The sequence below is a fragment of the Saccoglossus kowalevskii genome, chromosome 14 (assembly GCF_978046115.1).
Source record: "Saccoglossus kowalevskii chromosome 14, keSacKowa6.1, whole genome shotgun sequence".
NCBI classification, from domain to species: Eukaryota; Metazoa; Hemichordata; class Enteropneusta; family Harrimaniidae; genus Saccoglossus; species Saccoglossus kowalevskii.
In genome coordinates this window covers 3602118-3619709 of record NC_140654.1, presented here as the reverse complement: position 1 = coordinate 3619709, position 17592 = coordinate 3602118, and the positions used below count along the sequence as shown (strand labels likewise).

The following is a 17592-nucleotide window of genomic DNA, read 5'->3' as shown; positions in this document are numbered from 1 at the left end:
TCAGGTGAGCAACCCGCCAGGTTATCCAAGTGAGACAAAAACACGAAGAAAACACGTTTAAAAATGTGTTGCCGATACACAGATTTTAGGATAAATTGATTGATTACAGCGACCATAGTTTTCCTAGTGACTCTTTCACAAAGTATTATGTTTTTGTAATTACATGTATTACGTCAGAGTAATCACTTTGTTACAAATATTGATTGGATAATTAAAGATGAAATAACCATCGTCACAAAAAGTTTGTTCTCCCATCAAAACGAAAGTTTGACTATTATGAAGCCGTAAAGTTGTTTTTATGGTCGACAACAGTGTCGTGTGGGTTGTGTAGTCTTTTTTATTTCCAATTTAAAATCTATCAAAACCATTTTGATTGTCGGACGACTACAGGAAATAGTATTAACAATATGAACGGTATTCTTTTCACACCTATGACGTAACGGGTGCATTTGCCGGTAGAGGGCGTGATATATATGAAAGTGTACGAATGATAGAGCATACATTTCATAGACTTGATCTGTTTATTGGAATCGCTCTTCAAAGGCCACATACAACGATTGACAATGATTATAAAAACATATTATTCTGACCCATTTACCTTGCGCTGTTATATTGCTTGATTACTACAACAAATTGTACCATTATTACTACTAGATCTCAGATTGGTAAAAAAAAAATGACGAAAATATGCACAAGTAGATCTGCGGGACCCTCCTCCCGGAACACCAGTAGAAACTTGCCAACGGTATGCGAAGCTCCCAAATTAAAATGTTCTATAACTTATATCTCCAAATTGGCAAGGTTTGTTCAATGGTTAATGGGTTCAGGATTTTTTCATTTTCAGGAATCAAAGAAATCGTGTTGTTGCTATGTTATATGTGTAAATGTAGGTCCAATTTACCACGGTTTTGAACTACTGTAGAATATTTTATTTGGAACTTATTTTCGCTATTTTCGCTGAAGGATTCATTGAAAATAAAATTCAGCGAATAAAAACTCCATAAAACACCCAAAAAGCCTCTTTTTTGAGAAATATGGTCTCCGGAACACGATTTTCGCTAAAAGTTGGTGCCTCTCTGACCCGTACATAAATAATACAAGTGACTGCCATCCCACCTGATAGACCAACGGCGAATCGATGAAGTGAAAGTGCGCCACCAGGGAGAAATATAAACAAATCTTTCAGCATTTCAGACTTGCGACAGCGATTTTTTCAGATCACTGACGTTTTTCTTTGCAGTAAGTTATTTTGTATTGCATGTTTTAAATTCCGAAAAACTTGCGAACTTTTAAGAACATGGTATCTGGCACATAACAAACACGTGCTCCTATTGGGTCATAGACATTGTAGATTATTACCAAACGCTTCAGCGTGGTACTAAGATTTTGTTTTCAGGCTTGGGTGGTACCAAGGTGGAAAATGGTTGCACATATGGGGGGTAATTCCTGGAATTGCAATAGAGAGGGTTCAGTCCGAAATACATATATATAGTGTTTCCATGTTTCGTCTGATATTTCTGTGGTATTCTGCTGCTGTAAATAATGCAAGATTTGTTCCGAAATTCAGTGTGTTGTGTGCACTCCAGGGTTATTCGTTTTTTTTTTGCTCAAAACACCCCTATTTTTTAATGGCAGAGTCGAATAGTTTCACTCCCACTGGGAAATCTGCATTGTTACTTGAATGAGAGCTAACTAAACACATTTTCCAGACCGGCGAAAGTGTATGCAACAGCCAATTTTAACAGCCTGTCACGTGATTTTAGTCTGAATGTCAACCTCAAAAGAGGCTAATCCATTTACGCAGGTATAACTGGAAATAGAATATGTGAGGGATTGTATCAACAGAGATGTGTATAATGAAAAGTAACATCTATCCTTCTTTTGCATCGCTGAGCATTTCTGTTTTAGTATACTGGTTTGAAAATGTTGAACTTGCATGATTTGCAATGTGTTTTTTTACTGAAACTCCCCTATTGATCGAATCCCGGGTTTGAAAAAGAACGGCACACCACGTGATTCGTTTGAATACAATGGTGAAGGCACGCAAGCATGACTTACGTTGTCAGCAGTAGTCGCTGAGCTTCACGCTACAACTTCACTTGTGATGTTGCTTGTTAGCCGTGGATTGAATTAATCTTGATTGCCGGTTAAAATGTTGCTTATTTGGGGTTGGTGATCTTTATTTGGAACTGGGTAACGTCGCCAGCAGAAACCTCCTGGGATTTTGATGTTGATGGTTGCGCCTCCATGGCAATCGCTAATTTTACTGCGGGTGGATCTTCCAAGAGCCCTTCGGGGTTTATAAAACTCATTCAACATACATAAAGTTCTCTCAATCGTAGTAGTCCATGTGATGTACACCTAATATGCCAAACATGTTACTGAACGATTTTGCCAATGAAAACAAGCCGGTTGGCGATCCACTCCACTAAAAAAAAACTAGCAATATGTTTTCGGCTGTTGCCATGGTAGGACATGAACGTGAAGCTAACGTCGGTTTATAACTAAAACTGGGCACCATATACAAAGTTCGCAAAAAAACATTCAGTCCTTAGAAGTCATTTTATTTTATTGCTAGGACATATGCTGTTGTTAGGGATTGGTCAGTTACTTCGGCCTGGGGGTGGATCAGTAGGGGGGTTACCCTGTTTTTGATTTTGCGAATGGGGGGGGGGGTCACCCTGTTTTCCACAATTCACACACGCGCTTATGTATATATTTTTTTAAATTTTATTTCAGAACAATAGATTAAAAAGTTAATCGTACAAATGTGTTCTTAATAATAACTATTACCCATATTGCCTATAAATTTGTTGATGCAAAAAATGTTATAGGCTAAATATTTTGGGGTTGAAGTTGACAAATAACTAACAGATTATGCAATGCGGCAGAGCCCCATGCAATTATACAGTTAAGTTTTGAACACATCCCAAGTCCATGGGATATCAGATTATTGTATTTAAAGTCTGAAGTCACCATTGTATAAGATATTTACTGGATTTATCCAATTGTAGCTGGAGACGGAAAAACACAGCAATTAGTACAAAGAGCAGTGACAGTTTTTGTTCAGCAAATCAAAAAAGTTAAATGGATTCATGTATATAAATAAATAGTTTTTTTGTTTTTTTAACTTTTAAATATGCATATTTTGCTCTGTAAAATACCAAAATCCAACACAAATTTATACAAAAATCAAAGTGTCCTTTGTTTTCATAAGCACAGACTGTGCTTCAGGTGTAAAGCTTTCCTGGTCTATAAGATATGAAAGATATATTAAATCCAAATTAGTTTTCAAACCGCGTAGATTCAAATCCTCTTTTCCTATCTTATAAGGGCGTTTATCAAGTGAGTACTCCACAGCTTTGTTTTTATTTACTATCTTTAGCAGCATAGATTTCCCTACTTCCTGCAGTTTTTTCTGTAGTCGTTTTTTGGCTTTATGCTTCCCCTCCCCTCCTAAGGTGACTGGTCTATTAAATGCAAACACTAAAAATTACGGCAAACCACGATATTTTCAATGCACATCATACATTTTGTAATCATGTCAGAGCCAAAACTGTTAATGTTTCTTTGTTTTTCGGGGGGGGGGGTCAGCATGTTTTAAAATATAATGTTAGGGGGTCGCCCACTTTTTTGTTGTTGATAGGGGTGGGTCAACTGAGATTTACAGCTGACAAAATGGAATCTGCCGACAACCCCCCCAAGCCAGAGTAACTGAACAATCCCTTGAAATTTATTAATTCCAACCGATAGTATTTTCTAGATTGCAGGCAGCATTTACAGTTCATTCAAAGTTCAAAGTTGCGTCGGGATTACGTTGATACAGTGTAACAATGTCGGCGTCGGTGATCTCTTACCGGTGTGCAACGTAGCCAAAATAAAAGGCATGAATACAAGACTAGTGGGAGGTAATAAATTTGGGGTCGAAAGTATTCAAAAAAACAGTTTTTGGCTGTTGCCATGGTAGCTGTGGACCAGGATTGTTTTGCCAATTAGTGACGGTACGACCTGCCTGTCAATTATAAACAAAATTAGCCAAGCCAAAAAAAATCTCAGTAAATTGTTGCCCACACTCAATCGGATTAGAATGAGCTACGTCCATGCTTTTTAATCATAGAAATGTAGGGTGTGATACATTTGACGTGAAGGTATTAAAACATTCAGTTGTTGGCTGTTTCCATGGAAACGGTTGTCAGAATTTGTTTTCAGATTTTACCAATAGTAACTTTGTGCCCAAAGCTATGTCTGAGGTGTTGCATCCAAAATTTGTAGGAGATACATTCCTGATAACTAGGGTGAAGGTGTGACCTACCTGCTAAGTTCGAGCGAAATCGGCCAAGCCAAACAAATCACAGAAGAATTAATACGTGAAAACACTAGAAATCACACACACACACACACACATATACACAAAATTAAAGTGATTTTAAGGGCAATCCAAGTGGAGCGAATCGCCAATACCATGTTCATTTGCATATTGACCGTGAAAATACCAAAAACATCATTGCATGGGTGATATGCAAATTAGTTTTAGTCAAAATAAGTTACTGCTTAGAAGTACCATTACTGTTGTTCAAATTTCATTTCACTCGGCAAATATATTCATGTACCCAAACGTAAAGTATCGTACTTCTAAATAATGTTTATTTCTGCTATGTTTCGAAAAACGCTACTCTTGAACGGACTACTTTATTCGCTCTCAGACCTCATTTGCATATGGGGTGTGGAAGTACAGATTTTGATTTCAGGGACGAATCAAAATAAACTGTAGTATATATGTAATAATGTGGAATACTTCCTTTCACTGTGAACATTTTTCCGCTAAAATAAATTCCAGTGAAAATGCCATTTCCCTCATACTCTATTGAGACTTGACACAGCACAGTGAAAATTTGATTCACACCGTATGCTTGAAAACTTTTCATCGAAAATAAATTAAGTGAAATTCTGTGTGATTTCATGAGAGTTGAAAATGAAAAAAATTATATGACACCCAACCCTACCACTCCATACACAATGTAACCACACCTCAAAAACATCCTTTCACCAGTGTATTCTATTTGAATTCAGGAGAAATTTAAATAAACAAATTATATGACAACGAACTTAATTATAATTTCAACCTCTAGTTCAGCACTGATTAAATAAACTACCTCGTCTTTATGCCAACTTGAAGTTATTCAATGCCTACACCAGTGACTTCAAAATCTATGTTTCAATTCCAGGAATTTCACTTGCTATTAATTGTATGGGAGTGCCAGTCTTTCATGAATTTCTATTGTCATGTCAATTTCTTGTGATTACTCGGAAAATGAAGCTGTAACCACAGACCACAGTGCTGCAACTAAATCCTGGTATAAGCACCGGTTAGGCAGTCTTGAACTATGCATGTGAAGCCAGCTGAGAGGTATATCCAATCCTATAGATTTCTCATTGTTTGGTAACTATTTGCTGCAAATGCAACAAAAATCAATATAAAAATATTACCCACACAGCATTCTACAGGTTACTTGTATCATTGTGTTTTCGACGACAGTGAATACACGGGCATCAGTTGTGTGCTTCCTCTGCCAGTTTTCCAAGAAAGTGTGTTTGAAGGTGCGCCCTCATGAGGGTGCAGTCCACGATTCCAGAAACGACGAGATATCGTTGCGAGATGTCGTCCCAAACAAAGATGGCCGTGGCCCCTGGGTCCCTGGTGAACAAAAACAAAAAGAATTTCATTGGTGTTCCCGCACCACTTGGCTACGTACCTGGCCTGGGCAGAGGGTAAGTATACTTGGAATCACTCGGTATAGTTAACATTTTGATCACGCTTGTTAAAAGGGCGACGCTGACCATGTATTTGTGTCGAACAAAACAATAACATGATCATTTTAGTTCTAGTCAGCGTGTTATCTAATAAGCCCCAGAGCACGTGTTACGATAACTGTCACGATTGGCGATGATATGTTTACAAGCTAGTCTTCAATTTATATGCGTGTCTTGGCGGCCTGCAAGGTTATATTTCGCAAATATAGACCACAACATGTGACACTAAACTTTGAAGTTAAAAAGTAATACCCCGGTAAGTTAAGAATCTCCAAAAAGTGATGGTGAATCTCATGTCATATATTATGAGGTTTTCATCGCAAAATATTAGGTATTACGGCAGTACAGTCTTTGTACGACAGTCAGCTGGCAAAGTGGTAATAATATATATATATATACTGCATCATGCATGGGGGCCGCCATCTTGAATTCTGCGTGAATCTAAACAAATACACATGTTGTTTTTCAGATTCACACAATATAGAGAAAAAATAATTTAATAAAAAATATAAACTGTGTACTACCCAGTTCTCGAACTGCACTCATTTTAACTGTAATACATCTAACAGATAATACTGTTAAATCTGTATTAGATGCACAATCCTGAGGGGATGCAGCTTCTATTAGAGCATCTACACATATAAGAAATGGTGAATTTTTGGTTCTCATTTGTTCCAAAGGAATGGGTATGACTTCTATTAGGAATGTGACTTCTAATACAGATTTCACAACAAATCATTTACCGTAAAACCATTTATTTTCACTGACTTTTAATTTCACTATTTTGAGCATATTAACTGTGTTTTAATTTCACTAATTTGTTAAGTAAAAAATTAGTTTTATTATTATTTTACATGTTCATGTAGATTTAATTTAGCAAATTTACTTATTGGTGAAAATAGTGAAATTAAAACTCAATGAATAATTAATGCATTTACAGTACAAGGTGTGTACCGTTATTGTAAGCACAACCAAATGTTGACTGGAGTATCCAGGTTTTTAGCTCCACTGTCGACTTTGTCGAGCGGAGTTTATCATATGAGTGATTGTTTGTCGTCGTCCGTGTCAATGTTTTACTTTTTCGACTTCTTCTTGAAAACTACAAGCCTGAATGCTTTGATACTTGGTGTATATGTAGCTTGGGTAGACCTCTCTCAGATTTGTTCATTTCATGATCATATCTTCAATAATCTAATTTTGATGAATATTTTTGTCATTTTTGGTAAAAGTGATATTTTCAACTTCTTGTTAAAAACCGCAAGTCCAATTGCTTTGATATTACATATATAGGTACTACATGTGGACCACTCTCAAATTTGTTCATTTCATGATGATATCTTCAATTCTCTAATTTTGATGAATATTTTTGTCATTTTTGGTAAAAAGTGATATTTTCAACTTCTTGTTAAAAACCACAAGTCCAATTGCTTTGATACAAAAATGTATTACATATATAGGTACTACATGTGGACCACTCTCAAATTTGTTCATTTCATGATGATATCTTCAATTCTCTAATTTTGGTGAATAGTTTTGTCATTTTTGGTAAAAAGTGATATTTTCTTCTTGTTAAAAACCACAATCATTTATGGTGAAAAATGATATTTTTGAATTCTTGTTGAAAACAGCAAGTCTACATATTGTTCATTTTCTAATGATATCTTCTGTTCTTTAATTGAAATGCGCATTGCTAACAGCGGAGCTATCTCAGCCGAGAGGCTGCTTGTTATACAATCTGATAATTATGGAATATGTTACACACAGCCCATATTACTACTGTAAGTGTTTTATTTTCAGGTTACCACCAGATTAATAAGTAGTAATACAGGGTTCTGCCCAGCTTGATTTGAGTGCCGGTCGCTAATTAATATTCATGAGCTAATTAATATTCATTTTCCATTCTACTAGCTACGAATTAACTACTTTAATTATTTTAACTTTTATTTATTTCAAATATTTCAATGTAAAATTAATCTGCTTTAATAAAAGTGAAAAAATATATATACTTTATTTTTGAAATCACGTCTAAAATACGTATTTTTAGACATTGACCTCTGACCTGGCAGCCATTTTTTTTTCAAAGCGTGTCGTCCGTTTGTTACAGCCAAAGTGGCAACAAGAATTTAATTGTTTTCTTTCCCGATGGAACGCTGGTAAATCACATTAATAGTGAGAAATTAGTATTCCTTGTATCGCTGACTGAATATAGCTTATGAATTTATTTTTATGAACGAGTCATGAAGCCAAAAACATCAATCACGGTTACTACACTCGAGTGCAAGTGCAGATTAAACGAACGACAGCTTGATGCATCGCTGCCGGTGAAGTGAGCAAGTTATTGTTAAACTCGGCACGCAACTAAACTTGCAATGGTAATCCTTTCTGTTTATTTATCATTGTCTCCCCTTCCATTATCTTGATGTACGACTTATTCCGATCTGGTTCGTTTGTTAAAACTAACAGAATGTCAATCGGAGGTTAAAACAAAAACACATTAGGCTGATGTCACACGTGTACGTTGATTTTGAACAGCGGTATCTTCTTTCAAGTTTTGTTGTGTGTTAATTTTTTGCATTGTGTTGTGTGTTAAAACCAACAAGGACAATAGAATGATGGTCCAGTGGCCGACATCCTGTGTGTATCATAAACAAATAGAATAGTGCTGGTCGCCAACTTTTTGTCCTGGTCGGAAATTCTGAGTGCCGGTCGCTAGCGACCGGCGCCGACCAGCGTGGGCAGATCCCTGGTAATATCACTTGTGTCTTGTTGTTTGTTAGCCACTCATATCAACTATGATCTGATCCTCTCCTTGGTACAATGAAAAATTATTTCTTGCACTCATTATTCATTATAGAGCTACAGGCTTCACTACAAGGTCTGATATTGGTCCTGCCAGGGATGCCAATGACATTAGGTGAGTACATATTGTATTAATGATGGTATTGTGCATGTCTCTTCATTATCTACTTCTTCTCCATTATCTTAATCTAGAGTTGTGTACATGTCTGTGATTTTATTTCTTAGACACTTTAAAAATGTTTGTAGCTAGGAGCATGATGTCCCCTTGTACTTGATTAATATATCATGGTTTTTCTCCAGAGTTTGAATTTGGCACTTATGTGTGCTTCTGGTGGAGTTGCACTTGTAATATCAACCATCTTTATTATGAGATGTGATTAAAAATAGAACTGACATTGTCATACATGTGGTACAGCACAAGTAAAACATTAAATGGGTACTACGTGTGCAGAAAGACTTTTTTTATCCTCAAATGTGTGAAAATCAAAACGTTTATTGCCTGAATAAATCTTTCAATGGCACAACAATCATAAATACATCTTGCTTTATACTTATTTGTCTGTATCAGTTGTCTTAATGAATAATTAATCACTTGATGGAATGAAAATAAAAATTAATTTTATTTGCTCAACCTTTTCACCACCAGACTTTCTCGGTCAAATTTGTCTGCACTTTTTTCTTATATTCTTCAATATTTCTGGAAATAAAGCCTAATTTTTAAGTCAACAGACAAAATTTTATTTAATTTTCAGTTTTTACCCCAACAATTTGGCTATTTTTGTTTCCATCTTCTGAAGAAAAGTGCAGACTTATAAACAGGACTTACCGGTATTTGTGAATTTGTGATGAAAATTGGTGGGGAAAGGCAATTTGAATCTGGGTGTCCTTTCAACATCTGTACATGTAGCAGTATACAGTGTATAGTATTTCATAACTGTCAGTTTAATGTTTATATAGTGATGACAGACATCCTGCTCCTAAAAAGAAAAAACAAGATGAAGAAGATGAAGAAGAAGATTTGAATGATTCAAACTATGATGAGGTAAGACACGTATAGCCTGTGTAAAGTAAGTCAGCGTTTTTTTTGGCTCCCCCTACTGTTAGCCTTTTGAATGTTTAAGTGAACTTTCACAAAATAACACCACATAAGTTTTTCAATATTTTTTCCATGTTTTGATTAAGTCAGTCAGTGGGAAATTGTGTTTGAAAATTATGGAAACATAAAATTTTAAAAATGTTTTGTGGGCAGTTGAGTAGTTTTGACAATTGAAAATTTTCAGAATTTATCAAATTTGCACTAAATTTTACTTTTAAGAATGTTGGCTCTAAAAATGATTGGGCTCAGTTTTCTATTTTTCAAGAAATTTTGGTGGCCATTTTGTCAGTATTGGAAGACTCTCACCAATGGCAGGGATATTATGCCATGTCTGAAATTGTAGCCTAGGGTCATTGTTATCCTGACATATTTCAAAAACTCAGGTTTTAACAAGTGATAAATAATGTTGTTCTCTGTGAAACTGTTCTAAAATTAGCAGTTTTTCAATAATATTTTCTCAAAATACGATACTAGAACACAAGACAGAATGCTGTTACCATGGAACTATAGATCCATGATTGCTCCTATAAGCCAATTGTGCAATTTATCACCAAATTTCACTTTTGCTCTCATTACAAAATTGTTGCCATGGATTTTTTAATAATCTCGTATTTATCATATTTATAGTTTCATGGTTATGCAGGGAGTCTGTTTGCATCAGGACCTTATGAGAAAGACGATGAGGAAGCAGATGAAATTTACGAAGCAATCGAAAAAAGGATGGATGAGAAGAGGAAAGAGAGAAGGTTAGTGTCAATCATGTGTGTGAATGTGCGTCCACCTAGGGATTCCTAATTTCAAGGTATAGTTAATACATTAATACTCACCATCACAGAGTATGACACCCTAAGACTACATAAGGTCTATGTCAGGTATAGTGTACTAAAACACCTTTTGACATATAAAAACATATATAAGTCAATGAAACAACACTTCCAGTCAATAATGAAAACTGTCACCTGACATAATAACTAAAAAAGCTCAGTAAAATTTATCATCTGAGCAACTTGTCCAAGAATTTCATACATTACATTACCCATATTAATTAACTTTTTTTGAATAAAATAATAAAGATGCTCAGTTGATTATTGATTATAATTCAGTATTCTCCCTACTTTATGCCTAAATATGGGGACTAATTTGCATATTAATGGTGAATAATTTGCATATGAGTATATTTAAATGATATATATTAAAAGAACAATGTTGGTAACTACGGTTTGACCTTCAAAAAGAAATATTTAACACATGTAACATTTAATACCACAGTGATGTCTTGAGAGCGTCTTAACTAATAAATAATTTTATATTCATAAAATATAATTTTTACAAATACTATTGGAATGAGCTTATCAAAATAAGTTAATGGTTAAATTACAGAGAGAAAAGATTGAGAGAAGAATTGGAAAGATATCGACAAGAACGACCAAAAATCCAGCAGCAGTTTTCAGATCTTAAGGTACAGTTACACTGAGTTTTAGATTCCTTGTTCATGGCGTGAAATCAAACATACTAGTACTTGCTCTGCTCACCAATAAAAACAACTTTAAATTGACAGAGACAATTGGCGGATGTATCCGAAGATGAATGGTCTAGTATTCCTGAAGTTGGTGATGCCAGGAATAAAAAACAAAGAAATCCAAGACATGACAGGTACATATTGAATTCAACTTTATAAATACTTGAACAGCTTAAATGCTTAGAAGGGAGTTATTCTAATCTGTAGTGCATACCCTGAAACATGCAGTTGCTTCCTTCTTCTTGGAAACGTATAGCCTTTCCACAAAATTAAAAAAATAGAATTGTGACACAATCATTGTGTACTTATAGAGGACCCAATCCTCTGTAATTTTTCTTATGTATGACATAGCTGGATGGATTGTATTCAGTGAAGCCTAGGAATGCAACTTTGAACAGATACTCCAGATTTAATTTCTAAATTAAATGTTTGAATTATTTTAATTCATGTATTTATTAGATTGACCCCAGTTCCTGACAGTCTATTGGCTAAAGCAGCCTTATCTGGTGAATCAGTGAAGTCATTAGACCCCAGACAAAAGGTTAGTACATAGAAAGTCACTATATGTACACCTGATCAGAATACATTAGTGATATAATATATATATGTGCTCTGTGCATTGCATTAATGGGTAGTGATCATTGTAGAAGACTTTTTACAGTACTTTCCACAAAATTTGAATATGTGCTACACAATAACTTTTACATTTAGATGAAATGCGCTTGAGGCAGTCAAAAAAGAAAAACTGATGCAAGAATTCACTGCAAAGCAATCCATTGTCTAATGCTCCAGCTGAAAATTGAATTCTGTAATAAAGTTGTATTCAAATCATAGACCATAATATCCCATGTATGATTCAATGATTTGATAATGCCCAAAAATTTTGAAAACTCAATCACAACCAAATTTATGGAAATTCTGTCATTTGTTGTTTATATACATATCATTTCCAAATCTTGTGAAATCCATAACATTTTCATCTATTACTACATAGATCAAGAGCTTAATGATTATCTCATTAAGTTTTAAAGGTTCTATTCACAAGTATGTTTGGAATCCTAAAAGTGTTTTTAGTTCACTTGCATTCACAATGCACTAATAGATGCAATTACATCAGTTCTGTTCATATGAGTTGTGATTCAGTTCCTAAATAAGCAAAATCAATACTAATTTATTTTTTATTGTTAGGTAGCCAATCAGAAACAGTCTTAGGGAAGAGTAGGAAATCAAACTCGCGGTTTACCGCGGTCATTACCGCGGTGGTGGTGGGTGCTCACCGGTCGACCGCATTTTATGCAAATTTATGCATAGATTCCATGACCCCGGTTTACCGCGGTCGTGTGCGGTAGGCTCGCATGGCAATTTACACCCTATTGTTAAAACTATGAATGGACACAATAGACTGGGAAACTAAAGGTTACTTGCCGCCAAGTTCAAATAATAAAAATCGAGTGGTACCAGAAGATTGGAAAAATCGTCTCTGTTAGTTCACAGAAGAACACTAGTTTATTTTCACGAGTCTTGGTATAACATCGCAAAGCAACCCAGAATAATGTAGACCCCACATAATGTAAAATAATATCACATTATTTTGAATTTACATCATGTATAGTCTCAGGATTTATTTTAAAAGATTAATGTTTCGCGTATGCCAATATAATCGGGTGAAGTATAAATTCCAAGTGTAAAACACTCGATGAGAGGCCGCAGTTTACGTTACCTCGAGACCATGCACTAAGTAGGAAAAGCAAGCCGAAGTCGAAGAGGGAGTGTCACACACTTGGTGCTACAATATATACTACAACAACTGGGTAATCAGCGAAAAAAATAGCGCACTTCTTGGCGAAACTGACTAATCTAATAAACCTTGGCCCAAGTTTAACCCCAAGTCACGCGCTGAACAAGTGGGTTGTTACCTTGGTGACCATTCGCGCTCCGCGCGTTGACCTTTTTATTATACACATCCCATTACACAAATTTTTACTGGCTCTGCGTTGCCTACGTAAAAATTGTTACCGTTCTGGTTGTGAATATTTCACCATTGCCGACGTGATAATGCGTTGCCTTCGTAGTAATTACGCAAACTTATTTTCCATTGTTTACGTACTGGCTGTGAATATTTCAACTTTGCCGACTTGATAATGCGTTGGCTTCGTAATAATTGCGCAAACTTGTTTTTCATTGTTTACGTACTGGCTGTGAATATTTCAACTTTGCTGACTTGATAATGCGTTGCCTTTGCAATAATTACGCAAACTTATTTTTCATACCCCTGTCGACACCTCGAGTCAGGCTGCTATCACCATTTCTATTTCAGTAATTGACGGTCTGTAGGTGTTAAGTTGTCACCTCCAACTGATTGAGCGGGCAATTAAATACGCGATAATACCAGACTTAGTTTTTCTACTTTAAAACTGACGGCAAAACACAATACAATCGTCCGAAGCCATCGAACTACGCGACTTAGTCGAAACCGCGACTTGCTGCCTCAGAGACGGGGCCACTGAATAACTGTTGTTGATAATGATATTGTAAACAAACACGCACACACAAAACATTAAAGCCAGAAAAGTCAAGTCAAGAAACAACATTTCAAATAAAAATAATTATGGTTTGACATCTATATCATTTTGAAATAAACTAAATTTCATGTAAATAAAATCCATGCGTTACAATTTACTGTAATTTCAAACTCGGGGCAGCGTACTTTGAACACAGAGTATTCGATCGCTTACATTTCGAGTGAAAAAAACAACAAAACAACGTCAGGTGCTTTTGAACTATGTGCGGTTGGCACAGTAACGGGCAATGACCTCAGCGGTTCACACGCAATGAAATTCTAATCGAGCCAGCTAGCGTTATCGTACGGTATCATAAACTCAATAATTATTCATTCAAAATGCCTTTCACACTCACGAGTACCATGGAACACGAACATGTAACAGAAAAATAACGTCTTTTGTTTAAAAAAGATTCTGTCAACCAAGAATACATGCGCAAGGCAAGATTTATGAAACGAAACAGAAAAAAATCATGTCATTGTCAGTGCAATGCAGACGGCCTGACCTGTTTTGATTAGTTCGCTCGTTTCTCGTTTGCTGGCCATTTTTTCTTGAGTGTGACACAAATGGGGAACATGATACTGTCAAATCAATCAAGAACCAGGATACGGCTTGGATACGCTGAAACTTTGTAAATCGTCCTCTTTTCAATTGTAAACTTTATTCCAGTGTAATAAAGGTATACCTTCATGTACCATGAAAAATTGTATCGCATCACTTTGGAAATTTACGCTAAATATATGTACTAAATACTAAACAAGCGCACATATCGTATTCATTTACAGCATCGGATTTTAAAACAATGACTCGTGGAATCACAAAGAAACTGTTAAGTACGTATTTCACACATTACCGAGGACCGCGGTAGAGACCGGTAGAGACCCCTAATTATAAGCAGTCCGCGGCTCTCCCCGGCATTCTGCGGTACACCGTGGTAATGACCGCGGTGCACTGCTCGTTTGATTTCCTACTCTTCCCTTACTCTATGATTTTATGTTGATTGATTGGTAGTCGTATGGTGCTGGTTTAAACTCTCCTTATCCTGGGGGTATGATGACGCCTTCTGGTGACGTAGATTTGCGTAAAATTGGTGAGGCCAGGAATACTCTAATGGACATTAAATTGAATCAGGTATTGTATTATTCATTTTCACAGCATGGGGTTTGTTATCTGTAAACCTCAATAATTTTTTAGAACTTTAACAAATTTGAGTTTGTTGTGTGGCAGTACAAATAAATAGATCCTAGAAACACATGATTGCTGAGACTTCATTGAGACTGAGAGAGCCACAAAACTTATTTATATCTTCTCTAATAATGTTCCATGCTCTTCCTTCACTGTTCCTCAGACTTATATAAGCATGATATTTCAAACTGTGGATGAGATTAGAACACTACAACGTCATGGCGGCCATGTGCTTTTTACACAATTGATCATTTCTGTTATTCTATTGGTATGAAATCTGATTAACGTACAAATGAATGGGATCAATCATTGTACATGGAAATCAAAGTTGCATACACTCAACATCTTGACATATACATCATAGTTAAAATAGGACATTTGGCAGCAATGTGTTTTGAATATGTAATACTGAGCTGCTTTCTTTTATTTTTAAGATCCAAATAAATATTTATCACATCTTGTGATGTTTTAGTTTACATCATATTCCAGCTGTTTTTTGTTTTTTCGTTTTTTTTCGAGGTATCTGGAATATGCGCTTAAATGACACAAAATTGATTTATCCCGTAAACATGTGACATAGGAATTTAATGTGGATGCTTTATAATTGAAACGTAACTTTTGTTACTAGGTATCTGATTCTGTAAGTGGACAGACCGTGGTCGACCCGAAAGGTTATCTCACAGATCTACAGAGTATGATCCCACAGATTGGTGGAGATATTGCTGATATCAAAAAAGCCAGACTTTTATTGAAATCTGTCAGAGAAACGAATCCAAACCATCCTCCAGGTGAGACATCAAACTCTTTATTATGTTACGGTTGAGGGCAGTAGATATGACTACCATTAGATTGTGTGGAAACAAAACAATGAATGTATTTTAACCACATTCTATAAATAGTGTTTTAGTTCAATTCCACTCTTTTTTTTTAAATTCAATTTTCGAGGTCTCTCAAAAACAGATTTTTATTTATTTATTTGTAAAATAGTTTCCATAGATTATAAAAAACAAAAATTAGTCTCATGAAATTTGTCTGCAGTTAGATATCAAAATATTACCACACATCACTATGGAGGTTGCCTGTCACTATTTAATCACCTTTGTGTAACACTGAACCCAGTGTATGATGATATTGTATTTCTAATATTTTTGTATATTTTACCAGCTTGGGTTGCATCTGCTAGATTGGAAGAAGTGACTGGTAAGTTGCAAGCCGCTCGGAATATCATAATGGACGCTTGTGAAAAATGTCCTAAAAGTGAGGATTTATGGCTAGAAGCAGCAAGACTACAGGTATGTCAATTATTATTATACCATGTTTTTAGTACCTGTTCGGACACTGTCCAAAAAACAGGGACTAATGAATTGACCTCTGTGCGCGTGGATGTGTGTGTACGTCTGGACCTGTATCTTGAACATGCCTGGACTGATTACATTCAAACTTCACACATACATCGTGCATAATATTATACATATGCATATCAATTTGTTTCACAACCTGATTAATGATGGCCAAATGGTGGAACTGAATCTTGGGTGTTTACAGATGGATTTTGGTGAATTTTACTGTTCTTTTACACAGTGCTTTTTATGAAGTTTCATTCTCAGCAATTAGAAACATTAATAGTAGTGACTTGGTTTCCAGTAAGGTCATAGAAGATTTAGTCTCCTTAGGAAACAAAATGCCAACATCATCATCAGTACCATTCATTGCACATTTTCATCACACACACTAACTACCACATAGATAACATAGATTTGTTTTTATAATCAGCCTGGTGATGCAGCTAAAGCTGTCATAGCACAAGCAGCAAGACAGTTACCTCAGTCTGTCAGGATATGGATTAGAGCATCTGATTTAGAGTCTGAAACTAAAGCAAAGAAAAGAGTACTCAGAAAAGGTATATTTTACAACATTTATGGTGACCAAGTATCAATTGCCTTTGAGGTCAAACATGTAGAACAGTGTAAACTGTGTATGACAGGCTAAGTTCGACTGCAACATCGTTTTGCTTCCATTTTTATTTTGTGAATGGTTACATCCACTGTTATTAGGATTTATTAGGATGCCAATACATGGTTGCTAGGTGCAGTGTTCCTTAGAGATTCAATGAGAATTGTCACACGCAATGTATTATTACTTTAATTGGTATAGTACAGGTGTGATGGTTCAAATACCAAAATGACAACAGTAACAGAAAGACTTCCCTGGTGGCGATGATAAAATGCGAACACGGAGCCAACAGATGAGGTTTCAACTGGTACTGGTATTATTATACTCTGCAAACATCAAGTACAATAACGCGGTAAAACTCCACTACTCCAATAACTAGATACTTAAACTCCAATACAATTCAACGAGATCTCCGATCTGATCTCAGTGCTGAACAACTCCCCTATATATACCCACACTGTCTATAAATAGACCATTACATCAGCATACATAATGAGTCTGGAACTTACTACAAATTTCTAGAATGTTCCATTACCTTCTATTGCCTCCTACAGTGTTCTATTATCTATTCAACCAACTTCTAAAAATTCCACCCAGACATAGTACGGTTCTAGAACATTCTCAGTGACACGGAAGTGGTAAATAAGTCGTATGCGACAAGAATGCAT

At 35.7% G+C, this 17592-nt stretch overlaps 1 protein-coding gene across 1 annotated transcript in view; it reads left to right on the top strand.

The window, feature by feature from the left end:
• The first annotated feature begins 5535 nt into the window (after positions 1-5535).
• Positions 5536-17592, top strand: part of LOC102807028 (pre-mRNA-processing factor 6-like) — a 29485-nt gene continuing 17428 nt past the window's right edge. The window contains exons 1-11 of the mRNA XM_085507801.1: positions 5536-5769; positions 8666-8725; positions 9568-9652; positions 10334-10452; positions 11087-11165; positions 11265-11359; positions 11685-11766; positions 14798-14917; positions 15600-15759; positions 16136-16263; positions 16745-16871. Coding sequence (XP_085363927.1) covers positions 5609-5769; positions 8666-8725; positions 9568-9652; positions 10334-10452; positions 11087-11165; positions 11265-11359; positions 11685-11766; positions 14798-14917; positions 15600-15759; positions 16136-16263; positions 16745-16871 — 1216 coding nt within the window. The 5' untranslated portion in view covers positions 5536-5608. The remainder of the gene's footprint in view (positions 5770-8665; positions 8726-9567; positions 9653-10333; positions 10453-11086; positions 11166-11264; positions 11360-11684; positions 11767-14797; positions 14918-15599; positions 15760-16135; positions 16264-16744; positions 16872-17592) is intronic.